Source organism: Cygnus atratus, chromosome 22 (genome assembly GCF_013377495.2).
Source record: "Cygnus atratus isolate AKBS03 ecotype Queensland, Australia chromosome 22, CAtr_DNAZoo_HiC_assembly, whole genome shotgun sequence".
Lineage (NCBI taxonomy): Eukaryota > Metazoa > Chordata > Aves > Anseriformes > Anatidae > Cygnus > Cygnus atratus.
Window position 1 is genome coordinate 2,102,494 of NC_066383.1, and position 21,897 is coordinate 2,124,390.

At 57.3% G+C, this 21,897-nt stretch overlaps 1 protein-coding gene across 1 annotated transcript; it reads right to left on the minus strand.

Annotated features, from left to right (window-relative positions):
* Nucleotides 1–5,999: 5,999 nt before the first annotated feature.
* Nucleotides 6,000–20,038, minus strand: ADAMTS8 (ADAM metallopeptidase with thrombospondin type 1 motif 8). Its single transcript, XM_035555769.1, has 9 exons — nucleotides 19,391–20,038; nucleotides 11,513–11,752; nucleotides 11,197–11,329; nucleotides 10,598–10,765; nucleotides 10,126–10,424; nucleotides 9,460–9,643; nucleotides 9,009–9,181; nucleotides 8,723–8,898; nucleotides 6,000–6,767 (listed from the first exon to the last, which is right to left on the minus strand). Exons 1-9 carry the CDS (start codon nucleotides 20,036–20,038, stop codon nucleotides 6,035–6,037), a joined length of 2,754 nt encoding a protein of 917 aa, XP_035411662.1. The 3' UTR covers nucleotides 6,000–6,034.
* Between the last annotated feature and the right edge of the window lie 1,859 nt (nucleotides 20,039–21,897).

Sequence of the window (21,897 nt, forward strand, 5' to 3'; positions counted from 1 at the left end):
CCCCGGTGGGACTTGCTGTTGGCCACACGGCTTCCCTACCCCGACCAGGATGCAGAGGGCACTGATGCAGGATGAATTGGAGATGTGCTTAACGATGCTCAGCTGCTCTCTGGGGTCTGGTCTCTTGCTTGGATCCTTGAATCTTTCCCCTCCTGGCTTGCTCACCGCCTGCAAGCTCCCAGAACGGGCGATCCCTGGCTCAGGGCTGTTTCACCCCCTTGCTGCAGCCTGTAGGTGACTTCTCCCTTTGCTTCAGCAGCCCTAGGAGCAGATCCCGTGCCCTTATGAGTCTGCTTTTCTGCTCCATGCAGGATGCTCCCTGTAGCACAGAAACCAAACGACACCTTCCCAGCGCCCTGCGCAGCTTCCTTGCATTGCTCCCACCCTCAAGGAACCGCTGCCTTGTCCTTGCTTGGCACCAGTGTGCAGGAACCGTCCCCTCCTCGCTCCTGCCTGCTGCGCTCCCTGGGGCTCAGTTAACCACCCAAACCCTGCCGGGCACTTTGGCAACCCCCAGTTTTCTCCCGGTGCCCCCTCCTTTTGTGCAAGTGCAGCTTTGGGGCTCATCCTGTGAAGGACGCGATGCGCTCGAGGCTGCCGGCGGCTGCAGGGAAGGTAGCTCTGTCATCAGGGGCCAGCTGCAAGCCCCCCACGGGGTTTGGCTGTGCCAGCCTCAAAGCCTCAGCTGTCCTTGTCGTGCAGGATCAGGCCCGGAGCTGGCACCTGAAAGGAAAACAGCGGGAGGTCAGGGGAAGAGCCTGGAAATGAGCTGAGCCTGGGCGAGCGCTGCGGAGCAGGATGGGGAGGAGGGGACGTGGTGCCAAGGGCTGCAGCTGTGGGGGCATTGGGGCAGGGTTTGGGGGTTTTGTCCTCTCTGGACCCGGGATCCTGTCTTCAAGGTGTGCTGAATTGCAGCAGCCCCTCTGAAATGCTGTCAGCCAGCACCTTTGGGAATCAGGCAGCTTGCTTGGGCGACTGAGTATGAATTTGTCAGGCATCCGCATGGAGAAAGAGATCTAGAAGAGCAGAGGGGCTGAAAGACCAGGATATGTCAGCTGAGCTGGAAATAACGGCCTAAACCAGACGTAACGGTCCTAGGACACGCCAGGAAAGATGTTTCCGTCAGAAGTGAGGAAGGATTCATGGCTGGAGCACCAGGTGCTGGCGTGACCTTGCTGGGACACAGTGGCTGCTTCTGCCCAGGGACAATAAATCCAGCCCTGCGCGGAGCCTCCTGGGGCACGAGGAGGGCACCTCGTGCCATGAGCCTGGCTGGCTAAATTCAGCAAAACAAGGCTGAAAGAGCGTGCAGCTCCTGCCTGCTAACAGGGGAAGGAGAGGTTTAAACTGGGGAGAGAGGAAAGCAAAAGGAAAAAGGAAACCAAGGATCAGCATGAGCATAAGAGCACGCAGGGAGCAGCTATCCGGGAGTAATTCGGGTTGGGGAACCCAGCCCTTGCAGGGACGAGGTTCAGGAACACGAGCAAACACCCTTTCAGCAGGTACTTGTGATGTCTGTGCCTGTGGCACAGAACCCCCTTCCCATCCTGCATCCTCTGAGCGACGCTGGTTTTAAAGACGTCAGGGATGCCAGAGCCTGGCTTCTATCACCCCCTCGACAGCTGGGCTGTGTTTCTCCATCAATCACGATCCTATTCAGAAACTCCCCTCTCCTGCTGCCCAAACAGCTCTTTTGTGCCATACTCCTCCAGCACGACGTGGCAGGGTGCTGCACGCAAGTGAAGTGCCCTGCATCCACGTGGATGAAGCCAGTGGGGGCTGCACCGTGCCCAAAATGCTGCTGGATTTGGGGTGGAGCAGCAACAGCTGGGCTGACCCTAATCATTTCCCCCAGTAAGGCCACAGAAGCATGTTTCTGCCCACCAGTCCCCACTCTTTTTGGGGTGCCATCATGGACACGGTGACTGGGAAGCTCCAGTAAGTTTTATTTTCTGATGCCCCCATTCCTTTTTAACTTCGTAACACCCAAATTGTAACGATGCTCGGCTATGATTAATTAGGGGCTTTTTCCTACCCGTTAATATTCTGAAGCCTTTGGCATTGGAAATCCCAATTATTTGACTCGAAGCCAACGATGGCAACAAGGCAAAAAGGTGGGGGACAAGACGGGGCAGGAGCTGGAAAACGGGACCCAGCTGTACGGGGGCCAAGGGAAGGCACCCGAAGTGAGTGTCCCACAGAGTTATAAATAGGGTGTCACGCGTCCTGTGCCCAGGGCTGCAGTGACACTGCCCAGGGCCAGATATCGCTGCCCACACAGTCCGACAAAATAGCTGGAAGGTCTGCGCCGCCACGTGCCAGGTTTCAGCAACCCTGCGTTTCAGAGGACAGCACTGCACATAGAGGAACAGCGCCGAGGTCTCACTGCAATATAAAAAGGGAAGGAGCCAGCAACCCTCCTGTTTTAGCCCGAGGCTCTGTTTCCTCCCGGTAAGCAGCAGAATTGGCTGCGTGTACATAAGCGCAGAGAGGAGGTGGCTGCTCATAGCAGGCTGCAAAACAGAGGACGATTCAAACTTCTGGGGAAGCGTTCTTGCTCCCTGGGTTTTGTCAGCTCCGTCACATGATGTTTTGGTTCAGCATCTTAGAGCTGAATTAACTGTTTATTTAAAACAGAATAAGCTACTGGAAAGGGAGATTTAAATATTGCTTTTGGGACAGAGACAGAAAACATCCTGCGAAAAGCATTAAAAAAAAATACAAAAAGGTGATTGGCAGGAAATCCTTTATTGAAGAGGTAAAGGCAGAGTCACAAACATACTTGTTCTCAAGGTCAAAAACAAAGAAAAAAAGATAAAATCAGACAACAGTATTTTTTTTCCCCTTGCAACCGAAGTCCCGAGCTCACTTCTGTCGGATTTGTTCCGCTTGCAAAGCTCGCCCTGATTTGCACACCCCGGGGGAGCGAGCCCCCAGCTGTGTAACACGGGGGCCGCACGCGGAGCGAGACCTCCCCTCTCTGGCACCGCTGCGGGTTTCGGAGCGGGGACGTGGGAGCAGCATGATAAAACACAGACAGTCTTTTTTTTTTTTTCCCCTTTTTCTTCTCATTTCCAGACAGCTACTGTACAAAACAAAAAATTTATAATAAATACCTAACACGAGAGGCTCAGTACATTGCTACAATCCTTCACTGAAGGGAAACATATATATACACATATATATCCTAATATATAACCTCTTTGACTTAATCAGCGTAAAGGCTACGTGTTTCTACGGGAAGGCAGGACGGGAACAGCACGTGCCAGACACCACACCTCACCCAGACCCCGCACCCCAGCCCCAGGCAGGGCCCTATCAGCATCCTGGCTGGAAAAGCAAGGGAAAGATCAAAACTGGGTGCGTTTTGATCAAAACTGGGTGCATTTTGATCAAAACCTGGTGCATTTTCTGCAAGGAGCCTCCTGCCCTTGCACAGATGAGCACCTTCAGCTGCGGTTGCTCCTTTGACGTCCCGGGGAGGTGCCAGGGGAAAAAGGGCACAGTGCGGGATTTGCCTGCAGCAGGGAGGGTTTTTTGCATAGGGGAAGCTCTGGCTAAGAGGCTGCACAGCTCATATGAGAAACTGGAAGAGGCCCTTGGCGTGCAAGACTCCTGTGCAGGGCTGATAAATATGGACGTTTTCCTTGGCACCGTCTCAGGCTGAAATTTCTGACCCATCCTAAATGGATGCTGGTTACAACGCTGGAGAGGAAACACATGCTCGCCTTTGAGCTGAAACCCTCTCAGATGCAAAGGGGAAAAGAAAATAACCCAGCAAGGCTACATGACTTTAGCATCCAGCTATTTGTTAGAGTGAGAGGCCTTAAATTCCTGGAGATTAATTAGCAGACAGAGAACATTGCCCGAAGGTAGGTCTGAACTGCAGCCCAAGCAGCTCTGCATCCAAACTCCGCAGCTGGCCTTTGTTTTTTCTTTTCTAAAAAAGAGCCAAGCCAAAACCCTCAGCCCTCTGCTCCCTGGTTATACGCCCCTTGGCTTTGAAAGGGGTCAGCCACCGAAGGGGTGAACGTCCCTGCTCTTCAAACCTAGGTTAGGGGATGGGCTTCTGGCCCCGGTCCCATCCTGCACGGTGGGCACAGCACCAGGAAGGGTTTCATGCCAGCTTAGAGATGAACCCCCTGCTCCAAACCCAGAGGTCCACGTCAACTACAAAATCCTCAGCCCTCCCCCTGCTACCGCAGAGCTTCAGCACAGCGTCACATCTCCACACCACGAATAACACCGGAGCCTCCTCGCAGACAAGGCAGGCTGTCTGCTTGGAAAGGGGGCAGAAAGAATTTCTCCCAAAGGCACGGTTTGCAAGGTGGACCTGCCATTTGGTCACCTCCAAGCTGGTGAAAATATCTTATCACCCCCCAGCCCTTCTTGCAGAAGCACCCTCTCATTTTGCAGCAGTGTTTCCTGTGCTCAGAGCAGCTCCTGGACAAAAAGCAGCTCCACGAGGCCGCTTCGTTTTGCAGATGGGGAAAGACAGATGTAGCAAATCCAAGTCCTTCTGCTGCTGCCAGCCAGCAGGAGCAAAGCCGGGTGTTTTTGCTGCGGGGACGTGCTGCTCTCCTCAATTCAGGTTGGGGTTTCCAGCCCTTTTCTCCCACTCCCCTCTGCCATGGGAAAAAGGCAGACAGGAGAGGCCATTCCCCCTGGGAATTCACGGGGGGAGATGCATGCCTGGCCATCCGCAGGGAAGCAGCAAGGGGCACACAGAGAGGAGCCTCTGGACGCTGAGACATCCACTCACGGCATGATGTCCATGACAAAACATTTGCAGATTCCAGCCCAGCTCCCAAGGCAGCGGCTGCTGCCAACACATGTCCAGCGAGAGGCGACTGCTTCAAAAGGGGAAAGTTCAGCGAGTGAGCAGCATCTGCGCCGCGGCCAGACAGCGTCCGGGCTGGGAGAGGGGGCCCAGCCGGTCCCTGCTGGGCAGGAGGAGCTCCAGCCCTGCGAGGCTCCGTTTTAGACCTTCCAGTCCCAAATTAAGCGGGGCTGGAGCCAAACGCTGGATCTGAGCATCCTCACGCACCCCAGGCTTGGGAAATCAGGGTTGAGCAGTGGCACCGGTTGCTGCGGTGGGGTGGGAGAGGCTGGGTCTCACTCGGCACCTGCGGGTCCTGGGGATGTTTGGGAAGGGGGGTTGCAGTGTTGGAGGTGATAAATCCGGCAGGAAGCGTGACGATCTCATAGCCCGGCCTCCCACCTAACGCATGCCCTCAGCTCGGTCCTGCTGCAAGCCAGATGCTTATCTTTGCAACTAAAAGCACAGCTGATAAAGTGAGCATGCAGCGCACAGAGCCAAGGAAGACAAGAGAGGGGATGGTGGCACAGCCAAGTGGCCCTTCCAGAGGGGAATGGGGTACAGCAATAGGCATTTCACAGCCAGAGCACTGCAGAAGCTTTAATTAATCCTTGTGGCAACCCTGCAAGTGGGATCGGGTGTAATTAAGCCTTGGTTTTAGAGCTGGGGAAATGGAGGCGTCGAGACAAGAATTCCTGGTGGGGCTGCGGCTCAGGGAACAACGGCGGGTGCTGGGGATGTTTGGAGGCAGAGGTTTGTCACCGCCTGGATGATAAATCCAGCAGAAGCTGCCACAACTGATTAGCCCAGCCCTCAGCTCATTCCCTCTTCCAGCCAAACGAGGGAGTTATCTCCAGCTGAAACCACAGCTGATAAAACGCTCCTTGTGCTCAGACACCCACACTGCTGCATGGCGGGGACAGCGACCCGACCCGACCTGTCCCGCGCAGCGGCGCTTTTGGAAAGAAACCCCAAATTTATCACATCCTAGACCAGCACCACCCACCCCAGCCCTCCTCAACCCACAGCCCCAGCCAGCCAGAAAGGAAAAAAGAAGCAATTCCTCCTCTTTTTGCTGCCGTTATTCCCCCCTCTGAGGTAGATGCTGATGGGGGGGGATGAACTACGGGGGTACCAGCGGCTATCGTCCTTGAGGGCATCTGTGTCCCCATCCCCGGGGGTCAGGAGCATCGCCCCATCCCATCCCGTCCCCACTCAGCACTGCCGCAGCAGGCAGGCGGCGGTGGCCGGCGGTGGCCCCGGGGAGCCGCATTTCTCCGGGGCGATGATGGTGCCGGTGTAGTGGATGCAGGAGGCGTTGCGCGTCCGCACGCCCTCGCCGCACGTCTGGGAGCAGGGGGACCAAGGGCCCAGGCGCCAGAGCGGGCAGGGGACGTCGCCGCAGGGCTTGATGTCCTCTGGCTTGAGGGCTCGGTCGCAGGTGGAGGAAGGTTGGCCCTCAACGTCCCGGCAGTCCACCGTCCGCCTCTGCCAGCCCGAGCCACAGGTCTTGGAGCACTCGGACCAGTCGCCCAGGACCCACTGGGAGGTGAGCATCGGGCGGATGACGTTGGCCGATTTCTTCTCTTTGCCCTTCTGCTTGCTGAAGGGGACGTCCTTGGGGATGAAGAAGGTGTACTTGACCTTGGGTGGGAAGACCTCGCTGGCGATGGTCAGCAGCTGGACGGTCAGCGGCTCGGGGAGCTGCCGGAAGCTCTGCAGCCTCTCCAAGGTCGTCATGGAGCCGCTGTACTTCAGGATGGTCCCCTTAACGAGGATGTCCTGCTCCATGGCCGAGATGGCAAAGTCGCCGTTCAGCAGGTACTTGCCCTCCAGGGTCCTCAGGGCCAGGTAGTTCCCGTCGTGACGGACCCCGCGGTGGCTGCGCTGCTTGATGTCGATGTTGGTGGCCCCGGCGGGGATGGTGACGATGTCGTTGTAGCCGTACCTGCGTGGGGCAAAGGGACGCGGTTATTTTCTTGGCCTGTTGAGAGGAGTCCCGTGCAGGGGATAACATTTTCCAAGAGGGATCACGGTTCTGAAGCTGTCTCTCAGTATCCCAGAGCACTGCGGCTGTGCCAGATGTGCACCAGGCTGGAAGAAATCCCTAAATTACATGCAAAAACGAGCAACGCAATCAAAGGAATTATCACAGTGATCATCCTCAGGAGGAAATTCCGGTTACTTTCATGTTGCCCGCACTCTCTTTCGTTTGAAACGGCCGCAGCATTTGGCACCAAAAGCCCAGATGTGCCTGGTGACTTTGTCGCTGCTGAAGGCGCAGTGGGGCAGGGGAGAGGTGGGCGCATCACAGGGTGGGTCCGGGGGCCAGATGTCGCTGCCAAAAACAGATCAGGAGCCAAACAGTTACCAGCACAGCCATCGCAGGCTGCAGATGGCTTGGTGTGAACTGGAAAGCCTTTTCTAGAAGGCAGCAAGAACTGGGGCAGCAAAAAATACCCGCGCCAGCGCCTGCAGTGCTGTAACGCCGACTGGCAGCCATGCCAAAAGTGCCACCCCGTGCCACGGGGCCGGCAGGGGTCTCGTGTGCATTCCCCAGGTTGATGCTGCGGTCGGTAATTACGGTTGGAGTATTTTGGAGCAAAGCCTTTGGGTCAAACCCTGCTCTCAGTCGCCCTGGCCTCCATAACCCTGATCTTAATGGGATCTCTTCTTGGCCGTAGCTACCACGCTAATCTCTCCTTAGTCAACCACAAACAATTCATAGGAGAATGGAAGCTCCATTCATCTGGCTCCCTGGAAGGAAACCATTTAGGAAATCTAATTTGACTGCGTGAGTCACCTCGCCACATGGAATGGGATGTACTGGGCTTTTGTTGCTATCTGTTCAGCAAAGCCTCCGTGGGACACATTAACTCCGGCTCCTGACAAAGCATCTTGGGCGAGGGAAGCAGCTGCCTCAAAGCCCACGTCCTGGGACCAAACCTCACCCCAAGCCAGGGAGAAGCTGAGCTATTTATATCCTGAATCAGCCCTCAAAATGTGCCTCAAACAGGCTCCCTGCACTGCGGAACAATTCCTATTGTAAACTCCTCAGGGCGACGGCTTTATTCTCATATGGGGTGTCAGCACCAGCTATGGTTTTAGGAGATAAGCTCCCCCTGCAGAACACTGCCACAGAGTAAAGGCAGCAAAGCCCTGGAGTCTGGGGATGAGCTCAGCCTGCATCTGCAGGGCTGCAAACCCCGGTGGCTCTTTGAGTCCGCAGACGCAGTCCACAGCTGGGTGCAATGCTTCGGGTGCAGAAAGCAAAACGTCTTTACATAGCTTTGGAGGATTCCCAATATTCCCGGTCCAGCAACAGAATGGAATGAAGGGGAATGATTTCCTAAACATCATGATGTTTCCCAGCAGTGAGAAGCAGAAACAGGCCCACTCTGGTTTTGCTGCTTGAGAGCAAAACACACAAAGCCCCAAATATCCAATTTACCCTTCTGCATCACGGCAGCTTCCAGAGCCAGCACCGTAAGCCAGGTCCTGCACAGCACCCCCTGCTCCATGCAGAGACACCCCAGAACCAGGGGTGGGGACCAGGGGTAGGGGCAGGGGAGCCAGGCAGGAGCCCGGCCGTGGAAACGCTGCCTCTGCTCTTTGATAAGCCCGGGCCTGGTCTCGTTTCCTCTGTGGCGAGCGTAGGAAGCGCTTACGCAGACGCTGGGCTTTTGTGAACATCTGCCCAGCGCTCCGGGGCTGGCTGCGAGGGACGGAGCGAGCAAAGCTCCCCGGCCAGATGTTGCTGGGTCAGGAGCTCTGCGGAGCGAGAGCAGCTTTTCCAGTCGCAGCCTCGAGAGGAACAAACGCATCTCTGCTCCCTTCCGACAGCCTGGCGCTGCTCTTCTCCCCCAGCCCCTCTCTGCGGACCCGCTCTCCCCTGAGCCTTACTTGGATCTGTTGAGCGAGCCGGATATTTTCCTGCAAGTCGAGCCGTTGCCGCCGCACACCCCGCATTTGTCCAGCTTCTTGGAGGACCCGACGACGTGATCGCAGCCGGCCTTGATGCACTGCCCGTGCACGCAGATGGAGAGGGTCTCCGGACCACACAGCGTCCCGTCGATCACCTGGGGAGGAGAAGGCGAGGAGGAGCAGTCAGGGCACGGCTGCCTGCAGGGACTTGCTCTGACTCAGGGTAGGGATGGGTGTTAGGAATTGCCATCACGAGACACCTTACTTTGGCCTCAAAGACTTTAAATTCGCTCCTCCCCCTGGCTCGGCAAAAGAGCTTGCAGCGGTCCCGGGGGGACACCCCGGCGTACTTGGGGACCCACTCCAGTCGGTTCCCGTCCAGGTCAGTGAAGTTGTAGCTGTTGTACTTCTCGCACTGCTGCTCACGAAAGCTCTTGCCTGGAAGGAAAGGCAAAAATGTGACCCCAAAGCCCCGGGCTGGGAGGCAGGAACCATTATCCTCCTCTGCCATCGCGGAGACACAGGAGAGACCCGAGGATGGGGGGAGCACTCAGGGAGCACACGGAGGAGGGACGCTGCATGCCTCCCACCCGACCGGAGGGATCACAGCCCCCAGCAGACGGCTTTTGCCCAAAACTGCCTCCGACGGACTGCAGAGCAATCACAGGATGCTGGAGAAACAGAGAGGGGAGTGGATGAGCAGATGAGTGGCTTACCATCCTGCGGGCACTCGTCGGTGTGACACGACTGGTAGCGGGTGCGCTGCCCCTCGCAGTACCTGCCGCCGTGCTGGGGCCGGGGCCGGTCGCAGTGGCGGTGGGAGAACTGCACGCCGCCGCCGCACGTCCGCGAGCAGGCGCCCCAGGGGCTCCACAGGCCCCAGTCACCATCCACTGCCGGCTGCAAGAGGCCACAGGGGGCTGAGAGGGTGGAAGAGGCACAAAAATTCCCCTCGTCCGCCCCCAGCTCCTCTCCCCGTGCTGCTAAGCGGGGCCCTGGTCCAGCAAAGCACTTAAGCACATGCTTTGCGTGAAGTTGCTGCCGGCTTCCACGAGTTCGCATGCTGGAAGTTTGCGCTTTGTTGGCTGGCTCAGAAATCACTGCTAATACCCCCCGGAAAAAAAATAAATACATCAGTTTAATCAGAGTTAATTGCAGAGCTGCTGGCTGCTCGCTCTGGTTAGGACGAGCCTGGTGAACGCGCAGCAGTGCGCATCTAACACAAATCAGCAAAAAAGCACAGTGCTGTTGGAGGAAATATCCAGAATATAAACCCAGCAAACCCCAATATGATCCCGGAGACTGTGGGACGGGGGTTTGGGAACCCCAGAAATCCACATCCCAGCCCGGCAGCCCCACGTCCCCCCGAGCTGTGCCGGTACCTGGGGCTGGAGCGCGTCCTGGGGCAGGCAGGCACCATCCCAGCAGAGCCCACTGCCCTTGCAGGGGGTACCGTCGGCCCAGGGCAGGCTGCCGTTCTTGGTGTGGCACAGCGGCTCCCCGGTGCCCGTCCTGCACCACAGCTGGGCACAGATGTCCTCCTCCGTGGTGTTGGGGCAGTGCTGGAAGTCCTTGCCGAAGATCTGCTGGCACTGCTGGTCCAGGCTGTAGAGGGCCCCTCGGCCAGGCAGCTCGGCAGGCAGGGAGAGGGCTTTGGCCGGGGCATCGAGCAGGCAGTCGCCTGGAAGCAGCAAGGAGGTGCAAGCGTTAGGCTGACATCCTGACACCATGGGTGGCACCAAGAAGGTGACCAGAGCTTCAGCCTGTGGTCTGATTGAGCGCCCTCCACCCCACGAACCTCTCCAGGGCTTGCAAAGAGCCTGAGCAATCAAGGAAACCGCTGCCGAGCCTTACCGTGCCCGCCGTCCAGGAACTCGGTGAGGTACATGGCGCTGCAAGGTGACCACGGCTGGCTCTTGTTCAGGTGGACAAAAAGCGGGGCCATCATGTGGTGCTTGCCGAGGGGCCCGAAGAGCCGCTCGCAGGTCTTGGAGTCGTCGTGGGGCATGCTGAGCACGTGGCCTGGGGAGCAGCGAGTGTCTCTGTGAGTTACCTGCCATTTCCTACAGCTGCAAATGCTATTTGCTTCCATAAATCCAAAGCAATAAACAAAATGCTTGCTTGCTGTAATGCAATGATGCATGAGATGTTGGGGAAAACAACCCAAATTAGCAGATCTCTAGGAGCAAAACAAGGGTGAGAAGCTCCTGGTCCCATGCCATAGCTCATCACAGCTTAGTTACACCAGAATAAGGCACCCATTTCTACCAGCTCTGGCACTTGTAAATATGTTTGCTCACATAAACCAGCCCCTGCTGGTGCCTGAAGCCCCCCCAGTACCACGACAGGCTTTGCAGCTGGTACCCAGAGTGGAGATGCCAGTGCTGGGCTGAAAAAAACATAAAACACACACAAAAAACAAAACAGCAAAAACACCAGAGGCCGTGCATTACCCAGTTCATGAGCCAGGGTGTAGGCTGCCTGCAGGCCCTCGTCCTCGATCACCGAGCAGCTTTTGTTGCGGTCGCACATGGTGCCGATATCCGCCACCCCCAGCGTGTCGCAGCTCTGGTGCCCGCAGAAATCCTGTCAGAAGGCAGCACCAAGAGGGTGAGGACAGGGAAACCCAAAACTTGGTGCCCAGAAAGCACCAACCCACAATCTGCTCGGCTCATCCCCACCGGCAGCTCCATCCCATGCTCTCCTCTCCCTCCAGGGCCACCTCGATGCCTCATCTTCCCCCAGCCCGTGCCAGGGGTCCCTGCAGACCTGTCTGGTGAGCAGGATGGCGGTGTCGTAGTGCTCGGGGTGCCGGTCGCTCAGGGGATTGAACTGCTGCTGCCAGCTGCAGAAGTTGCGCAGGGTGAGGCCGCCGTTGTCGGACACCTCTGGCCCCGCCGCCTCGTCGTCCACCACCAGCACCTTCACCACCACCAGGTTGATGGCGTTCTTCAGGCTGGGGTGCTTGTAGATGCGGGCTGCCATGGACATGAGGGTCAGGACGTGGTTCTGCAGGGAGGGAGAGGGATGGGAAAAGCCTTGGTGAAACCTCATCCACAGGGGTGTGTGATGTACCTCGCATCTGCTCGGGGCAACTGTGGGTTTTGCTAGGAAATGAGAAATCAGACCCGTTTATGAAGCCTACCATGTCCCTATGGAGTCATGCAACCACCTGGGCTGGTGGACGAGGTGCTGCCTTCCTGGTACGCGGTGCTGTGCACCTTGTGCCAGCGGGAAGGACGCGGCAGGTTATGGGCAGGACGATCCCACCCTGTGGTCATTGCCTTGTCCCCTTCTCCAGCCTCTGCCTGTCACATGCCATGAACACTTTGCACCCAGGGACCCTTTGGGAAAGCCTCACGTGTCCTCACCAGTGCTCCTGCATATTCCCAGGGCATTAACCCTGCCCTCGTCTCCCCGGGGCAGGGGCCGCCGTGCGTGCACAGCCGCTGCTGCTGCTGCAAATTTCCCTCCTGCTGCTGCAAAATTCCTGCCCGTGCCGGTCAGCGGGGCCCGAACCCGACGCCCCCAGCCACAAACCACGCTTTCTGCCCATGACACTCGGCACTATTACTCCTTGAACGTGTTCTCTGGCCTTGGCCCACGCGTCCGAGCCACGTGCGGCTCCTTCCCACCGCGGTCCCTGCTCGTGAATGGGGCTCGCTCTCACCCCAGGGCTTCTCCCAGCAGCATCCTCTGCTCGGCGGCTGGGACAGCCGGCGGTTACTTCATATGTCAAGTGCGCCAGCAACGTTTAGGCTGATGTAAACATCTTATCGGAGCATCGACATTCCTCTTCTGCTTGGCACCCGTTCACAGACCCGGAGTCAGGGGAAAAAAATGCAGCTATTACACAACACGCGAGTGTTGGGAAAGAGAAAGTGGCTTCTCCCGGCCTCAGACGGGTCGCCCCGCCATGGCACCATCAGCCCACGGAGCCGGCGGGAGCCCCTCATGTGTGACTCATGTCCCGGGCCAAAACACGCAGCGAATGTCACAGAGAAGTCACCGCCGAGGCCAGAAACGCAGACGAGGTCCCTGCGAGCGCAGCCACTTGCTCCAGGGGACAGGGGAACTGTTTATCCCATGGGGAAGTCCATTGGGAACCTACCTAAAAATAGCACAAAGCCTTCCTAAAATTACCCCTGGGAGGACCTAGAAGGATGCTTTGCAGGTCCACAGCCTCCAATTTCCTTTGCATCCAGAGTGCTCGTGTAAAACCACGCGGCATCGCCAGCCATTGAGGGGACGATGCGAGAAAAAGGGGCAACTTTTTCCCCAACTGCACTGCGGGGAGGTTTTCCTCTCTACAATAGTCTTAAGGTCAATACGTGCACCACAAAACATGCCTGGGACACAGAAGCTAACCTTAATGTCATCATTCCTGCTCAAGCACTATAAGAGGTGTTAAAAATCACGGGATCATCCAGCACCTTGGAGCAAATCCTGCCCTGTCCCTGTCCATCCCCTTTCAGGTTTCTCACCAGTCTGTATTTTTTACCCGGGAGCTCTCAGAGCCCTAGGATATGACTGTGGGGCTATGCTCAGCCAAGAAACTATTTCAGTAGTGGGAACGCTGTGGCTTGAAAAACATCCGCCTGCCTGCCCTCCATCTACAAAGCGCCAGAAAGAGCTGGAAAGATGTAAAGTGAACCAAACAAATGGCTATTTAGCACAGATTAAAAGGTCAAATTCACTTGTTCCACCATCTGGTGTCTATTTATACCCTTCCTTGGACCATGCAGGAGCTCACTGGGTTTCGGGTGGCCCAATGCAAGACCCCAACTGCTCTGGGGAGAGCAGCAGCCCACCTGCATCCCTCCTTGCTTTGGCCAAGGGCTTGGAGTTGGCGCTAAAAATGAGCTACGGGGTCCCCAGGGCTCAGGAGAGGCCGACTTTGCTCTTTAGGCCAACGACCGACTGCAGATGAGCTGAATCCCGCTCCTCGCATCCTCCCCATGCCTTTGCAAAGAGGCTGGATGAGCCACCTAGGAGGGAACGCTTGGGCTCGTGGGCTGATTTCTGTCTCCTTGCAAGGTGCCGCTGTGATTTCCAACCTGCGCCCTCGGAGATCTTGGCAGGATTTCTGTCCAGCTGGTAAATACAGCCGGAAAACCAGCCCCTCGAGGTGCCAGCCCCCACGGATCGCGGGAGCATCCCTTCTCTGCTCCACCTGCACTGCAGAGGTGGCACAAGGGTCTCTACAGCCTGGCTCGTTTTGCTCCCCAGAAGACCAAATTCAACCATTTTTGCCCCCAAAGTGCCCATGCCACAGCTCTGTTACTCCTCCTGCCGCAGCACTGCCATTTCCTGCTCCAGCCCTGACATTGCCATTTCCTACCCAAGCCCTGAGCGAGCCGCACACGTGCACCACCGGCATTGCTGCTGTGCCTGGGGAGGAGGAAGAACCCTGCTCGGGCAAACTGCACAGCAGCCACTTCGCAAGGAGAAAACTATTTATCTAGACCCACGGGGGACTCGATCCTGGGGGAGAAAACGCAGCCCTTACCCAGGCAGCTGCCTGACGTGGTTACAGGTCACGGGACTGCCAGCGGCAAGCAGTACGTGCGGCAAAGAGGCTCAGCAATGAAAAAAATAAATAAGTTGGAGCACAGAGAACTGGAGTGATTGCAACTTGCCAATGCTGAAGGATTGCGCTTTCTGATACAGACTCTTGCAAAATCTCTACTTACGTTCATCTTCAAAGGAAGCACTTGGAAGCTGAAGGCTGCAGAGATCCCCAAACTGTTTTTTAAAATTATTATAATTTTTTTTGGGGGGGTGGACCTGGGGGGGGGGTGGGGGGAGGATAAACCATGCTTAGACCGACACTATTGCTGTGGTATGCACATGATGATCTAATGTTGTGGTCCCACCCAATGCAGGAGGATGGCAGGGTGCAGCCCCCGGCACGGCTCGCCTCCCCCCGACACGCTCCCCAGCTTGCACTGGGGAAAAACACCCGTGGAGCCTAACTGCTGTGCTTGGCCTGCTCTAGGGCTGTAGGTTTGTTTGTTTGTTCATAAGGTTGCTTTTTTTTTTTTCCCCTCCCCTCCCTTCGCCCTAGAAGCCAGCATTTCTGTAGGGGGAGAGAAGAAAAACGCTGAGATTTCTGGAGACCGGACAGATGGAAGGAAGAAAACACAGGGTCAGATGTGAGGGCTGCCCAGCTTTTGAAAACAACTGGTGAAAACACATTTCAGCCTGCCTCCCAAAACATCTGCCTGGGTGCCCTGTAAAATCAGTGGTGGCAGCCAAGGGAAACAGGGGGACAAGCTGGGGGCAAGGGGGACAGCCACACCTCACCCATGCCTGGCTGCCCCCTCCCTTTCCCATTTCTCCCTTGATTTTCCTCCTCTCCCACCCCTCTTTTCCCTCCTTGCCGGATATTTGGGGCTGTCCCACGAGAGAAGCAGCTGCCCCTTGTCAGGCCAGGGATACGGAGGCATGGCAGCACTGCTGCATGGGCCAGCGGAGGGCGAACCGCGTCCCCGAGGGGCTGCAGGGGACAGCCCGAACAGGACTCCCCTCGTGCTGTGCCTTTCATACCGAAGCCCTTTATAATCAGCACTCAGCAGCAGGGCTGAGGCTCGGCAGCTGTTTAACATTATGAGGAGGAGGCAAGAGGAGAAGAGCAGCACATCTGCCAAGGGGATGCTCGGGGGGTGCACGCCCCTCCTGCCCCGTGCAGCCGAGTGCCGGGGCTCCTCCGTCCCTTTGCACCTAGGTCTGGGGAAACGCAGGCGGTGCTGGTGGAGGGCAGGATCGGTGCAGGTTCCCTTTTGCTTTGCAAAAATCCCTGTTAATCCCATCCCTTGGGATCGGCTCAGGAGGGGTTGGCTCCTTTTGTCAAGGGATTAAGTGAGCTCCAAGGCTCAAGCTGCAAAGTATCATAAGCAAGCCTAAGAGCCGGACACAAGGGAAACTGAGGCTTGGGGTGGCTTTGGCTTTACCTCCAGGTCACTCTGACAGCTGGCCTGAGCATCAGAGGTGGCAGCAGGACCCTGGCAGTGCCTGGGTGCAGGTCAGCAGTGCCCCATGCCATGCACGGGGCCACACACTCCAGCACCCAGCAGGTCTTAGAGGGGAGGAATTGCAACAGCACTCCTAAAACCTCATAAATCTGCCTGGAAAAACCACAAAAGTCAGGAGAGGAATCCCGGCTTAATCAGCCCAGCCTCATTTTGCTGTGGTCCTTGGTCACTGCCTTCACGTGCCAGCTCTTGGAGACAAGGGATACAGGCTCCTTGCATCATTGAAGAGGGAAAGAAAAGCGGACAGCAGCCAACCCATTTGCTGAGGAAGGCTTAGAAATGCGTCTCATCCCTGGTCTCTTGGGGACAGAAATCCCACTGCAGAGATCTCGTTCTGCTGCCAACTGGCTGGGGATGTTGTGGCCAGTTTCTGTGGCTGCCTGCTGCTTTTGGGGTCGCAGACAGACCCTGGGCATTGCTGAGCACCGCTCCAAGTGCTGCCTGCATGGTGCGCAGCCTTCAGCACATCAGAGGAATTAAGCCCTGCACCATCTCCTGCCTCATTTTTCCGTAATCAAGAACCCCACTTAATTCTGCTAGGGATACATAGTCTCCCCCCCTTCAAAAATCATCTTGGGTTCTCTGCAGGAAAAACACAAAGAATAATTTCTGCATCCATGCTGGGGCCTCGCGCCCTTCTCTATATAGGGGAGCACTTTCTGTTCACCACCGCTCACATCCCATAAAGTCTTCCACGACCTGCTGGGTGCTCACAGGTGGTAGAGCCCAGCACTGCCCTGCTGCTGATGCACCCCCAAGCCCCCCATCTCCTGCAGTCATCAACCCAGAAGAAGGATTGAATCCCCAAATCCCAGGCCTGGTTTCGCTCTCACTTCATAATTTCCTCCCGGTTTACATGAGCATTGATGGAAGCAGAATTAAGCTCTTGTTATCTAAATTGGGTTAACAGCTGAATTATAATGGCTCAATCCATGGCACAGATTGATTAAAAATAAATCACTAATAGCATTTCCCTAATAACAGCATGACATTGATTATAATTTGCAATGCTTGAATACATCTCATGGTGACTATCTTCTGCTTGATCTCTTGCAGCTTATGCAAGAAAGTAACTGGAAATACAAACAATGCTTGTGGCCTTCAATAAATATTTAGTAATTAAAGTGTGGTTACGGGAAGAAAAGTCACTATGTAAATATGGCTTCTTCTGACTCAACGTTGCAGCTGCCCGGGCATCTCCTTGTGAGAGCCCACTGGCACAAGGGAGCCATCACTTTTTTGGCTCCCAAAACCTAGGTCCTTAGGGAGAAGCAAGCAGGCTATTTGGTCTCCGAGTTGGGAGTTTCTCCCTGTATTTGTGTTGCTGAGATCAAAAGACAGAAATAGAGCAGGTGTTTGTTGGCTGCTTTTTACTGCTACGCTTGGAGGGGAAAACGCTCTAAGTGCAGAAGCTGCCACAAGAGCTGGCTGAAGTTTTCTCCCAAGTACTTAAATGTTATTGCCCTGTTCATCCTAAGTGAGATCTCTAAAAGCTTCCTTTCCATCAGGAAACACCCTGAGAGATGCTGCAAAGATACTCCTCTTCGGGACAAAGAGGAGACAGTAAAATAGGAGCCGAGCAGACTGGAAACTAATTATTAAGGTAATTAAGGGGGGAGCTGCCATGCATCTGCCCTGCAGCATCGCTCATGCTCCAGGGATCTCCCAGCAAAGCAAGGGCACAGTTCCAGCATTTCAGCCCCTTGCAGCTCAGCAGCCTTCTGCCTTCAAGACCTTCAAGAGCTGCCACGGCACTGATGTGCCCACAGGGGTGTTATTTTTTCTCTATCTCAAGCTGGGCATTATCAGGATTCCCACCCCAAAATCTATCAGCTTAGCTGTAGCAGGTTGCAGACCCCTGGGTGCCGCTTTAAAATCTTCCTGTGCCCACCTGGCTGCAGAAGGAAGATGCAAAATGCTATTTTTCCTGTCCTTTGGGGGAATCTGGGACCGCTTTCACACTACTGGAAGAGTCATTTGCACTACCATTTATTTGCCTGTTGCTTAAAGGTTTGGGTTGCTCCACTGCAAAACTGTTCTGCCTGCTGAAAGCTCTGGGGGGCTGTCTCCAAGTGCAGCACCCATTGCTCCTCGATCCCCTGCTATCTGGAGACTGAGCCCTCTGGAGCTCCTGCCAGCCCTGCTCGGGGCTACGCGAGCAAAAGCAAGCAAAGGGCGAAGCCTGAATGATGCTGAACACCCGGAACAACAGCTGAAATCAGCTGGAGCACCGGGGCTCAGCATTTCTCAAGGTCAGGCACTGCCTGAGCAGGGCTGGAATTAAATCACTGCTTTATTAGGAGTGGGGAAGCTGGACGGAGCTGACAGAAAAAAGGACAAAGCGGGCAGAAGTGGCAAAGCCACACAGGTTTCAGGCACCCATACCAAGCTCCAAGGGCTCCTCCACCAGCCCTGTACCCCGCCAGCCACAGCAGAGGACGAGCACTTTCGGTGCACGCCTGTCACTTGCAAAGCCCCAGGGATTTCAGACCGTGCCAGCCTGGATTTGGACCCGGGGACCCAAACAAGCCTTCCCTGCCAGGAGCAGGGCAGCACGTGCAGGGAAGCGGGGCACGGCACAGGACAACGCTGGGGAGATTCCCCCATGCAAGAGCTGGGGAAACTGAGGCACTGGGAGGAGGTCCCCAAAATCAGCGACTGGTGCTGCCGAGAGCCCCTCCGCGATGAGAAGTGCACACCAGACCCAAGGGATTAGCCCTGTCCTTATCACATTTGCAGTTGCACTGGCGTTTCCTGGGCTCGAGCTCCCCGGCACCAGGGGGTCACGTCCCCACCCTGTCCCGCTGCGGGGGTCTCCGCGGTGCCTGGCCGGGGGCAGCGCGTCCACGCAGGGAATGTTTCTGGCAGCAGCGGCGTGGGGAAAGGGCAGCACAGTGCATCTGCTGGGCTGCTAACAGGTGGCTCGGGAGCGGGGCAGTTACTGTGCTGTTTGCTGCCTGGCCCTTTGCAGCATGGCTCTGTCCCTACAGAGAGGGATGGGGACACCGGACACAAGGGACACTGCAGTACACAGCCTAGGCGGATATATGGGGTGGGTGCCGGCTCTGGAAAGGGTCCCCAACACCAACTGAGCCCCCTGCAGCCTTTGCCCAGGGACTTTTGGCTCCTCCATAGTAAGCAAGAGTGGGGACAGGGCGCAGGTCCCCAGCCCACCGCCGGCTGTCCCTGCCTGTCCCTGCCCCACCAGGCTCCGGGGTGGGAAGGGGCCACCCCTTGCTGGCTCCAGGCCCCCCGAGGACCCTGGGGTGCAGCATTGGGTGGGGGGTATATGGGCTCCCCACCGTGCTGGGCGCTCCTCCGTGCCTTAGGGGCTACAGGGGGGTGGGTGGGAGCGGGACACGGCACGGGTAGGGACACCGGGGAGCGAGGAGGGGCTGGGGGGGGACACAGAGGGATGGGGGCAGGAGGGACGGAGAAGTGGCGGGGATGGAGAAAGGAAGGGACAGAGGCAGCAGGGGGGACGGGGATGGGGACGGGGATGGGGACGGGGATGGGGACGGGGATGGGGACGGGGATGGGGACGGGGATGGGGACGGGGATGGGGACGGGGATGGGGACGGGGATGGGGACGGGGGCCAGCTCCAGCCCTTACCTCCACGTCCTCCCCGTAGAAGCGCACCATGGAGGCGTCGGCCACCAGCAGCGTCTCCACGTAGCGCGCCTCGGAGACGAAGCGCCGGGGCCTCCGGAGCGGCTCCGCGGGGCCGGCGGCTGCCGGGGGCCGGGGCCGGGCCGCCGTCGGGGCGGCCGTCGGGGCGGCGCGGCGCTGGAGGCGGTGCAAGCGGCGCCAGGGAGGGCCGGGAGCGGGCGTCCCGAGCGGCAGCAGCTCGTAGGCCGCTCCGTCGAGCAGGAAGGCGGCGCGGAGCCCGGCGGGCGGCCCGCAGCGGCTGAGCGCGGCGGGGGCATCGGGGCGCCCCTCGACGGTGCCCGCGTAGAAGCAGCCCCGGCGGGGCGAGGCCCGGCCCGGCGGCCTCCGGCCTCCTCCCAAACGCTGCAGGCGCAGGCGAGGGGCGAGGAAGGAGGCGTCGGGCCGGAGGCGAAGCACGACGGCGCGCCCGAAGGCGGCCAGCCGCAGCGCCAGCTGCCCCGACGGGGCGGGCAGGCGGGCGGGCAGCACCGGCTGAGCCTCCCGGGCCGGCGGAGGCTGAGCCTCGCGGGGCGGCGGAGGCAGCGCCCAGGCGTGGCACAGCAGCAGCAGGTGGAGCGGGGCCCGGCCGGCCAGCAGCGCCCGCCGCCCCATGGCCCGGCCCCGCCGGGCTCCCGCTGCTCGGCCCCGCGACGGCTGCTCCGCGCCGGCTGCGGAGCCCGCTGTATTTATACTTTCTCCCCCCGGCTTTGACATAAGAGGTTTATTTTTGATCTCTCGCTGTTCCCCGCTCCCCTCCCCTGCCAGCCAGAGGCTGGGGGAGGAGGAGAAGTGAAAGAGAGAAAAAAAAAAAAAAAAAAAAGAAGAAGAAGCAGAAAAAAAAAAAAAAAAGCACTTTTGGATGGGGTTTGAGGCCAATCAGGCGCCGGGAGCCCCGCCTGCCTCCAAGTGTCAACTCCAGCCTGTTACTCTCCTAGCGTTAACCCCTTCGGCCCAGCCGCTGCCCGCCCGCGGCCGGGGCCTGATCCTGCCAGCGCCGGCAGCAGGGGGGTGCAGGGTCCTGTCCCCGCTGGGGTCTTGCAGCCGCTTTTCCCCCCGCCACGGGGCGAATTGCCCCGGAGGGGTGCCAGAGGGGGCCACATCCTCCCCCTGGTTTCCTGGGGGTCCCTTTGATCGCTCCTCTGGACAGGGCTGGAAAGCACCAGGGCTTTGCGCCTGCAAGGCAGGAGGTGCCCCAGGACGTTTGGCTCTGTGGTTCCCACATCCTTTACTTTGCCAGGGACAGAGGATTTAGGGCCCCAGGGAAAGCTCCAGCAGTGACAAACCCAGGAGGTTTCCGTGCCCTGAACAGCTGGGGCCACATGGGGTTTGCTCAGGCTGGAATAAAGCAATGGGGTCTGGGGGCTAAATCAGACTTGTGGGAAATCCCTACGAGAATAAAATAACGCAGCCAGCTCCCGCTGTCCATTTTGGGGGCAGGGGGGAGTGTGACTTCATTAAACACCTGGATTTCCCCCTTTCAGATCCATTTTGTCTCCCCGTCCATATTTCCCTGTGGTCAGTGGAAATCTTACAGGTCTCAGCCCACAAAAGCCAGTGGCCACTGCCACGAGTACGGAGGTGGCAAACGTTGGGAGATGGGCAGAAGCACGCTGTCCCTGGCTGGGAACCTGTTCAGCACCAGGAACAACCCAGCTGTAATGGAGCAAGGGAAATTGCTCCTTATAGATTACTCCTTCTTTCCTCTTTAGCCCTCCTTCCCCATTAGTTCATGAGATTCCTGGCTTTTGGAGCACGCTTGGTGCAGCACGGAGATATCCTGGGATGGTGGCAGGTCCCATCCTGCTCCCTGTCCTGATTTCCTAAACCTTTAACGGGGGGTAGCACACACTCAGAGCTGGGCTTGTGCCTTAACCATGCATTGGATACGAGCCCAAGGATCAGCTCTTCTAAACTGTGGGCTTTTTTCCCTTAGCCTAATCCTAAGAAGACCTGAAATGGTGAAGCAGCATTTGACACCTTGGGATTCCTGCTTCCCTGTAGCTGGGAAATCAGAGTCCCGGCCACAGCTGGGCAGCTGGGTGCAGGGCGAAGGCGCACCCTTTGCTGAGGATGTATTTACATCTGCCTTTCTATTCTTATCTCCACTTAAAAGCCACATCCCTACCTATATAGTAAACACAGCAGTGGCTCTAAATAGCAGTGCTACCCCGGGGCCAAGGCTCTGATTACTTCTTGTCTTTTTAAAGTGCGGTTTTCTGTGACTGTAGGAGGAGAGGGGAGGAAATAAGAAATAAAGAAAAAAAAAAAAAAAGCAACCCCAGGCACGGTGTGGTTCGGTCTGGGACATCTCTCCAGGGCTACCTATCAAATGCGCTCCCTCGACACCCGGCCTTGGCTGCTCTCCCCCGGCCGCCCGGCTGCAGCTGGAGGGGCTTTTTCATAGTTCAAATTTGCATTTGAAAATCGGCAGGAAAGCACAAATCAGGGCTAGCAGCCAAAAGTGAGCCTCA